The following is a 10,048-nucleotide window of genomic DNA, read 5'->3' on the forward strand; positions in this document are numbered from 1 at the left end:
ACCCAGTGTAAGCTTCTTAGAAGTGCTACAATTRGTGCGGTTCTAAAATGCATAATCTGCATAATCAGAACTTCACATAACACAGGGTTAGGGTTAGGGATGTGATACATCCTCTTCAGGATTAATTACGGTCAGGATTAATTACAGTACAGMTACTGTGCATTTACAGTAAACTACATCCTCTTCTCTGTTATGTAGTCATTACAGTATTTAACACTTTAAAAGGTAATTACAGGATTGAAAAGGTACATTTCCAGTAAAATACTGGTATCTACACACGCCAGCTTTTTTTTAACAGTTTTTCTGAAAGAACGGTGAAAAAAAAAAAAAAACTGGCGTCCGTAGGTACCAGCATTTTTTTTTATCGTTCTTTCAGAAAAACGGACGCCACTACTGGCAGCTATAGACGCCAGAAGTTTACCGTTATTTCACAGTATCCGTACCGTACGTGCATTGACGGTAATCTGCTGTCAAGATTAATTACAGTACAGCTACACTGCATTTACAGTAAACTTCTAGCGTCTATAGCTGCCAGTATGTTACTGTAAATTTACAAGATTATTTCTTAGAGTGTGCTTGATTTGTTGTGGACCAATTGTATTGTCTGTAATTTGAATGTTTTGACAGGAACAGCCAGCTCGTGGTGTTGGTGGTGGACTTTCAGGGTGGTGGTACTACTTCTGGTTTGGTGCACGATTTAATTTTGTTTTTGCTGTTTCATTTGCTGTGTTTTTCTTTTAGGACACTACCCTGAATTGCACTTCTATCTCTGAGTTGAGCTATAACTGTCTTTTAATTTGCGAGTGGTTTTAAATTAGTATTTTTGTTTAAAGTAAAACAATTGTGTAATAAATAAAAGTGGAGTCATTGCAACCAATTTCATCTTTATTAAAATAGTGCTTTTAAATTTAAGTTGCCCATGTTTGCCACACTGGTCCTGCCACATTTGGATTAAAAGTTATCCTTGTTTGTCCCCGATTTAGACCTTGAGCAAAATTAAGTTATTTACTTTAAAAAAAGAAACATCAAACTCTTCCAGACTGTAGCTTGTTCTGTTTTGTTGTCTGCTTCAAATGTTCCTAATTTGTGAGCTGTAGCATAGTTGCTAGCCCACAGGTTTTGTTGGCTTTGTCCACAAATCCAGCAAGTTTTTTTTTTCATCATCTGCTGTATATGAATTGGAAAATAAATGAATAACCGAAATATTAGGCATGTCAGCAAAATGTATTTTGTAAAAGTCATTGTCTTCTACAAGAGTTATTCCATAACTTCCCTTAGTAAGAGGCACTGTTAAACTGTCTATACAGTTAAGGGTTGTATGTTTTCTAAAAATAGAGTAAAATTATGTATCATGTTGTAAAAACTTACCTGCCATGGCTCCAAGGATGGTTAAGCATATTTTGGCTGTTTCCATCTTATTCCAAGTATAAGTTTTTCTTGTCTAATTGACCACCATTGAGTTGCAGGAACTACTTGAGAATAGATGCACAAGGAAGTTATATAGCTGAGAGAATCATTTGCCTACATTTATCAATCATTTACAAGTGCTTGTTTTGGTCCCTGGCTCCTGTCTCTGCATTTTCTACAATAAAAACTAAGCACAATGATCCACATTTATGCAAATGTATAGGTTTCTATTTGAATAGCCATTTAGTCTTTTATATAAAATTTGAGAAATGGCAAAATTTCATAAACTTTTTAAAGGTGACATGCAAAATCCACATTTTTAGACCTTAGAACTTATTTTTTGTGTACTTTGAGTGTCTGAGAGCAAAACATTTAAATCTATTCTGTCCTGGTACCACATAGATATCTTTATCCTTTTTGGGTCGTATGTTTCAGTCCACTCATTCTTCTTCACTTCGTATTATGTTTTCTTGTCTATGACATCGCCACATTTGCTGAGTAACTCCTGAAGTTGTAACATCTGGCAAATCAATTTTTTGAATCTGCCATTTTTGGCCTCTCAGCTATTTTGAGGTCAAGTTCAGTTATGCTAAAGTTGCAAGATGTCAAGTCAAAATGTTTGGTTGTAAGACCAATCATTTTGAACTAATTTCATTTAAAAAGAAATTAGTTGAACCAACTTAATTGAACTTTAATTTCATAACAAGCAATTCAATTGAGTTTGTTCAACTTAATTTATTAAGTTTAGCCAATTCAATATATCATAATCATCCAACTCAATTTAATTTTCTTTTTTAACAAATTTATTAAGTATGTTTAAGATAACAAATTTAAGTCGGTCTTACTCAAATCATTTAATTTACTTCAAATAAAAAAGTAAATTAATAAAGGATCTTTTTTTTCAAAGGTTTTTTGAATGAGGCAGCCTTTATTTGAGCGTAATTATTCAGGAAAGTGATCAATGACAGAGAGGAAGACCGGCATCTCAGGTCATCAGGTTGGGCATCAAACGTGCGAAGGCCACGTCAAGGATTAAGTCCTCCTTATGTGGATTATGCTCTATCCCAGCGCCACCACAGCACCCTGGTTGGTACAGAATCTGTCCATGGTAAGCTTGAGACATGGTGTCAGACGTAGGATACAAATATGATATTGAACTTAATTCTTTCAAGTAAAATCAAAGTAAGAAGGTTCTTTAAGGAAAAGTTTTGTAACTTTTACCTTAGAGTATTTAGAGGACACTGTAAAAAGTATTACGCTGCAAACTAAGAAGTTTGCAAACTAAGACGTTTAGTATGGAATTTAGTATGGAACTACTTAAAAGTTTGAGTTGACCTTCTGTAGAATTAAGTCAAATATTTTAAATATTCATTAGAAGAAAATAAGTGATTTGAGTAAGAGTGACTTAAATTTGCCATGTTAAACCCCCTTATAAATTAAGTTATAAAAACTTAGCAAATTGAGATGGAAGGACTCAATGAATTGAGTTGGATGATAATAATAAATGGAATTGGTCAGACGTAGGATACAAAACTGGCATTGAACTCAATTGTTTTAAGTAAAGTCAAAGTGAAAAGTTCCTTTAGAATAAAGATTTGTAAGTTTTGAGTTAATTGAGCACAAAAAAGTAAGTTGTCATAGCAAAAGCATAAGAATTAACTATTTCATGCATAGTGGTCAGTGGTCACTACAGTGGACAGCTATCTAAAAGTCATTTTCTTGTGCTTTTTGTGGATATTTATGTCATAAATGCACACAGATCACTGAAGTGGACACTAATGCATAATAAAATACACTATCAACTACTGGCCATCAGCTTCAAATGCAAGAAATTATTTTTGTTAAATCCAATATGGCCGACAGACAAAAAAAAGCATGCCAACGGACCCGGTCCCTCCTACTGTAGACGACTCTTGCAGATAAGAAAAATATTGACATCAGATAACCCCTAGCGAACAATACTACTGATGTATTTTTCAAATAACTTTATATTTGGAGAAAATTACAATTGGATCACCTAAAAAAAATAAAATAAAATAAACAAAAAATGTTTTCCTCTTTTTTTTTAACACCTTAAGAAAAAAAAATAAAAAAATAAAAAATCTTGACACAAAGGATCATAATTCATGCATGAAAGGGTTAAGGGAAATTAATGTAAATAAGTCCAAATGATGAACTGCAGCCCAAATACACTTTTTAGAGTGTATGTCATGGACAAAGAGTGATTGAGTAAAATTCAAAACCTCAGCACAGTCCGTGCACAGCAGCAGAGCCTAGACCCTCAAGTAGTGTTGGGTAAGGGGCTGATTTTTTTTTTTTTTAAATAAAAGTATGGAGGGACAATAGTTTACATTTATTTTTATATATATTACGTAAAAGTAACAAAAAGTCTGTGTCCGTCCATCAATCTGTCGATCCATCCCAAATTAATTCCTGTAAATAAGTTGTTAATTTATAAATGTGAAGGTAAATAAGTTACAACTTATTAAAAACTCAAATTACATTTCACAACTGGCTAATATAGTCTTAAAATCTGACTAAATAAATCACAATGAAAAAGGGTGGAGTTTGAACTTGTTAAATAATGTACTGAATAATCTGTAAGCCCAACCTGATTCCTATTAAAATTTTCTTTATCCATTTTGAATTGGTCAGAAAATACAGTATACTGTTCCTCTGTTTAGATCACCCAAAATATATATATTCACCACAGGAGGGAGCCATCGAGCAATTTTTAACTCCAGTGGGACATCCTGTTGATTCTCAAGGCGGCTCTCACTACTGTAATAATTTACAGCACTAAGCTTACCATTCATTGCAAAGCTTTTCTAAGTTTTAGTTTGAGTCCTGAGCTGTCCCTACACCGACTCCTCTAGATTTGCATCAAAGCAATGTTACGACTGCTTTTTGTTGTGGTTTTTATAGGTAAGAGATTAGTAAGAGTAAAATGTTTTTTTCTGTCAAGTTTTTGATCATCCAACAACCAGCTAAACCTTATTCTTAAACAGAGCTGAAAATAATTAAAATATACCTAAAATATCAGGTATATATTTTCAGCAAAACCTGTTCTTATCCAGCTTTGTTTTTGACTTTTTGAACCATTTTTAATACTGCATTATACTTGTAACTGTTTTCCAGGTCTATCTAATGGATTTGGAGTGTTACCAGATGGTCCTCTGATTGCCTCTGTTGGAGGGACAGTAACGTTCACAACAAACTTAAATCCAACAGTGACACCATTTYCATTGGTCAACTGGCAGTTTTATAATGGTTCAACACTTGAACTCATAATTATCTCACAGACTGTTGGAGACACTACTGCACCAGAATATGAAGGCAGGATCACTCTCTTAAAATCTACTGGATCTCTGGAACTTAGGAATCTGAAACTCAGTGACAGTGGAGAATACACAGTCAGCATTCAAGATGGTGTGGTTCAAAGGACAGGACGCACCACACTGATTGTTTATGGTGAGTAAATGTTGAAAACCAAGATTCAACGAACACGTTTCAGTCTCTAAAGTTTCATTGCAGTTTATTTTATTTTTTTCACTCTCTATCCATCTTAGATATAGTGAAAGTAGTTTTAAATTCTTGGGGGAATTATGACAAAAGTATTATATATCTCTTTGTGTGCTTTTGAGTTTCTGTCCTGATTAATTCTTTTGCGAAACGATAAAACCTGGGTAGCTCTTGCATTGTTACAGAATGGAGCTGTACAGCCCACTGGCTGCAATGTTGACACCTTGAGATGCCATAAGACCTAAATTCTGAACATCATGACATGGAGTGCATCACAGTTTTCCATATGGCAATAACCATTAATTTTAGCTTTTAAACTGGTTATAATGATCCTGTGTCCAGACAGAGGGATAATCAGTAGCCTAGAATCATGATCTGTTAAATGACAGAGATAAAAAGGAAGCTTCCACTTCGTCTTCCTAACATGGCGCCTCCTCACCCTGACTCTGAGAGGAGCTCTGTTAAGTTAAAAGCACATCTTCTGAAGCTGGGATATTTTTCCTCCAATAAGTTTCAGAGGAATCACCTCAAACAAGATGTTGGATGCGGATGATTGGATTTTATTTCAATGTTATTTGTGAATTTTAGCTTCTCATTTTGTTGTTATAAAAGGTTGAAAAAGGTTATTTTGGAAAAAATCTCAACATCAATATTTTCACTAAATAAGAAGCAAAACATTTTTGATAGAGGAAAATGTTTCAGACTCTGAGCTCAAAGCGAGATGCCAGAGAGCAATAAAACAATTTTTTTTTATATTAGATAATTCACATAATTATCGTGGTAGAAGCCATTTGTTTGTTAGATACTTACTGAAACGTATTTACCGTGTTTGATGTTTGTTGTAAATGACGTATACTCACAAAGAACGAGGTAATTAGTTCAAGTTTGTCTTTATTGAACGTTCAGAAACTACAACGGCTGTGATGCGCCACAGCAAAGATAAAGTTAAAACAACCCGAACAGATGATCAACTGTAAACCACTCGCACATTTTTACTCTTCGTCTCTTTCTGTAATTTAAACACAACCGTTGCCATGGCAACCTCCTGCGCTCCACAAGCTGACCAGAGATTACTTAAAAACATAACATTTAGTCCGTTATGATATCAGGTTTTCAGGCTTGATATTTATTTTTGCTATCATTAATAAGAATCCCTGAACACAGCGGTGGTTGATTAGTTAATTTTAAACTCCTTCTCCGTTTGTTATTTTGGTAATGGAACCGAAACACACAGAATTGCGCAACACCTTATTGAAACAATAATTACTGAGATCATTGTTTTTGTTGGGTCATTAATTTGAACACGTTTGGTTAACTTTTTTTTTGTTGTTCTTTAATAAAGTTATGAAGGTTTTGATAAGGACTCAGAGGAGGACGTGCTGGTCTCAGCTTCCTGCCGGCGTTCAGTTCATCACCTATTGCCGAGATTGACTCAGAACCTTCCGCAATCGACGTATTGCAGCCCTGCTCTAGTAAAGCACGAACAGTTCAGAAACGATATGAAATGGGTGCACTCACAGCTGCACAGTGAACCCAATGATTTTTTTACATCAGACAGCCGCTCCCCTCTCTTGCAGGTACTGCGTATCCCCACTAAATCTTTTAGGGGTATGCAGTACCCGACCGTACCCCCCTACTTATAACCCTTTTTAACAAGTGAGAGCTATAGGCTATTTGTGGTGTATTTACCCCCCATGGTTTACCTGAGTTGGTACAGTCCTTTATTGTGAGACGCGTAAGCTCTCACTCTGTGGTTACTTCGGTTTTAGCACAATAAAGAGATACGGAAAATTGTCCGAGCCTCCTCTGTTCTTTAAGACATTACACTATTATTCTGAGCTTTCAACTATTTTTTTGGAAACAAGAATTGAGTTAATGGAATGGCCTACTACATTGTTTAAAATCAGATTTTCTTCAGGGCATTTAACACTGATTGACCCAACGAGGGTCCCCGTTGTCAATCAGTGTTGCTTCCTAAGTGGACAGTTTGATTTCACAGAAGTTTGATTTACTTGGAGTTATATTGTGTTAAGTGTTCCCTTTATTTTCTTGAGCAGTGTAGATTAGAATCAATTTAAATGCAATAGTATTTGTTACAAATATCCAGAAAATTATATAAAACACTTAATTCAAGTGAAAATAATAAAGGTTATTTGAGTAGCTTTTATTCAGCATAAACAAGATGCAAATTCATACTGTTGAATTGTTTTATAATTTCTCCCATGTCAAGATTTGTACTGTATTTTTCATGAAAATAAATCAAGAGATTGTTTTCTGTTGTGTTTGATGAAAACTTTGGTTTCCTCCAACAGAACCAGTTTCCAATGCAAGTGTCTCCGCACTAAGCACAGACTTGATTGAGTTCAGCAGCTCTGTCAGTCTGTCCTGCTCCTCCTCTGGATCTTCTCTCTCCTTCCTCTGGATGAAAGACAAATCTGAGGTTTCAGCCAGTGACAGAGTTCAGATCACTACAAATGACGAAAACTCCTATCTGACTATAGTCAATGTGACCAGAAATGACCAGGGATCATACACATGTCGTGCGTCTAATCCTGTCAGTTTCATCATCAGTGATCCAGTAAATATCTCTGTTAGTTGTAAGTTGTTCATCTACATGCTCAACATCTGTTTAAATAAGCTGTAGCCATTATATAAATATAATTTGAAAAGCTCTACAACTTTAATGTACTTTTTTATCTATTAACTTTCTTAATACTTAATTTATATTTATTCTTAAAATAATTTTAATTATTTTAAGAATTACTTCAAATGCAATTCTTTATTACTTTGTCAGTGAAATTACATTTTCTTTACATTGTTTTTACACTCAGATGGTCCAGAAAATGTGACGATAGAAGTGTATCCATTTAAGGAACATTATGAGAAAGGATCAGACATTAATCTGACCTGCTCTGCTGACTCGTCACCTTCTGCTGAATATAAGTGGCTTCTGAATGGAGACCAGTTGACCAGTAACAGTCCGTTGCTCCGACTGGTGAATATCCAGATGAGTCAGAGTGGAAATTACAGCTGTCAGGCCTTTAACAACAAAACTCTTCAATATCAAACATCTCAACCTTCATCTGTCTCTGTACATGGTAGGTATGAGAAACGTTCTTGTAAAATGAAATGTGTTATACAAATGAGCAGCAGAATCACTGTCAATATTGGAAAAAAGATTACAGTATACTTAACATTATAATCCAGAACAATTTCAGGGCTAAATTATTTAATTTTACAATTATTGGAGGCTACATTAATAATCATATTAGTTTAACATAAAATGACAAAAATGTCAACACTGCAACCCATCGTATAGAAAGATTTGAAGTCGAGTTAAAATTCACTGAGTCTACTAGGGGCTCCACAACATGCTGCAAATTTAAGATTATGAGAACATCTCTGTGGGCAATACATATATCTCTAAGGTCTGTTCATTTATCATTTAAGAATAATGGATTGAAGCTCTGTATTTGGTGACACTTTAATAAAGCATAAGTTTTTCAAAGTGGTAAGGTGTTAAAGTTGTTTACTACTGCCTAGTTTTCGATGCTAAAGCGGAGGCCACAGGTACATTTTGACCCTCCTGTTGTCCTCAATTTCTGTGTATCGGGAAAACACATACAAATCTCGGTCATTTTGACCCGAGGACAACAGGACCTTTCTTGTAGAGATTAACTCAGTTTTTTTCTTTCAGCAGATCGGTAGATTACTAGTTTTCTGGAGTCTAAACTCAAAGAAAATAAGACTAAAATATTGCCATAAGATGAAATCTCAGATCTGAATTTGATATGGAAGACAGGAAAATTAGGAAAAGTAAACAATTATATTCTCTTGAGCATGAGGAAGTGACTGATGAGTCCCACTTTCTCCACGACCAGCAGTTATGCATTCACTAACTGAAGTGTGAAGAGACAATACCAGAAAGAAAAGTGCGGAGATACAGGAATATTTTCTGAAGGCAGCGGAGGAACAAAATCAGGAACATGGTTAGCACTTCAGACCAAGCTCATTGTATAGGTTACCTTCCTGGGTAACTTCAGACTTTTACTCTCATTTCCTTTCTGCTTCACTTCAGGGTTTTTGGTAGCCGACAGTTCCATTCAGCCTTTAAGAAGATTCACTGCTGTATGATCTTAGGTTCAGTACCTTTTTATAAAAAAATATATTAATGCAGTACTTATAATGGATAGAAAGCTAATTTTCTCACGTATATGCTTTTTCAAAGACGTACCGCATGTTTTTGTAAAAAGCCAAAAAATGTAAGCTCTAAAGGGTCCTTGACAACTAATTTCTCTCCATATTCATATTTTATTGGACTAAATTCAATGGGATAAAATTCAACTTAAAGAAAAATGACTTTAGATTGCTAAAATGTGTAATAAAACTAAATTGCATTTTAGCAAGATTATTGATACAGAAGTTTTAAACTCACTAACAAAATACTCAAAGCCATTTGATATAGCTGCAACCTTTGATGTAGGCAGGGATACTTCTAAAATTGGCAAAAACAAGTCATCACAAAAGAAGTAACACGCCAATATTTTCTTGGATTGGCTTTAACTTTGATAACTGTACATATTCACTGTGGCATTATTTCAGTATGCTTCTGCAACATCGCAAGATTTATTTTCATCCAGTGTTGCATTAAATTTTCACAAAGATCTTCGATGATGAGAGAGTAACTATTTGCAAAAACGACTGAGCTCTGCAACATTAAAACATGGATAGAACTGTAACTACATTAATCATGGCTCTTCTTCTCTTCAGTGTTTCTGTCGGATTCTGGTAGTGCAGCTCTGCTGCCTTCAGGAGAATGGGACATCAGAGTATCATCCATGAAATTTCACCCACATGGCATTTATTTTGCAAACCAGAGCTTTCAGTGGAAAAACAAAAGTTCCAGGTCCTTTTAATGCCATACAAATATGAGACAGAAACATGGGTTATATCTTTATATAGACATGTCTATTGATTATAGATTAATAGTTTTACTGGACAGAAATTACAAAGAACAAATCTGGTTCTTAATCAAATCCTAATGAGTCAAATTGAAAGTGTCATGGAGTCATCAGCCTCATGACATTAACACTGACATGAAAAATAATATTGAAGAAAT

At 34.7% G+C, this 10,048-nt stretch overlaps 2 protein-coding genes across 2 annotated transcripts in view; one reads left to right on the forward strand and one right to left on the reverse strand.

The window, feature by feature from the left end:
• The window catches only part of LOC103460871 (carcinoembryonic antigen-related cell adhesion molecule 5-like), a 14,159-nt gene extending 12,784 nt beyond the window's left edge, over positions 1–1,375 (reverse strand). The window contains exon 1 of the mRNA XM_017303512.1: positions 1,369–1,375. Within this exon, the coding sequence (XP_017159001.1) occupies positions 1,369–1,375 (7 nt within the window). The remainder of the gene's footprint in view (positions 1–1,368) is intronic.
• Positions 1,376–4,298: 2,923 nt separating this feature from the next.
• Positions 4,299–10,048, forward strand: part of LOC103460872 (carcinoembryonic antigen-related cell adhesion molecule 5-like) — an 11,623-nt gene continuing 5,873 nt past the window's right edge. Inside the window, exons 1-4 of the mRNA XM_017303513.1 lie at positions 4,299–4,328; positions 4,536–4,878; positions 7,242–7,526; positions 7,761–8,027. Coding sequence (XP_017159002.1) covers positions 4,299–4,328; positions 4,536–4,878; positions 7,242–7,526; positions 7,761–8,027 — 925 coding nt within the window. The remainder of the gene's footprint in view (positions 4,329–4,535; positions 4,879–7,241; positions 7,527–7,760; positions 8,028–10,048) is intronic.

The sequence above is a fragment of the Poecilia reticulata genome, unplaced genomic scaffold (assembly GCF_000633615.1).
Source record: "Poecilia reticulata strain Guanapo unplaced genomic scaffold, Guppy_female_1.0+MT scaffold_316, whole genome shotgun sequence".
In the NCBI taxonomy this organism is placed as follows: domain Eukaryota; kingdom Metazoa; phylum Chordata; class Actinopteri; order Cyprinodontiformes; family Poeciliidae; genus Poecilia; species Poecilia reticulata.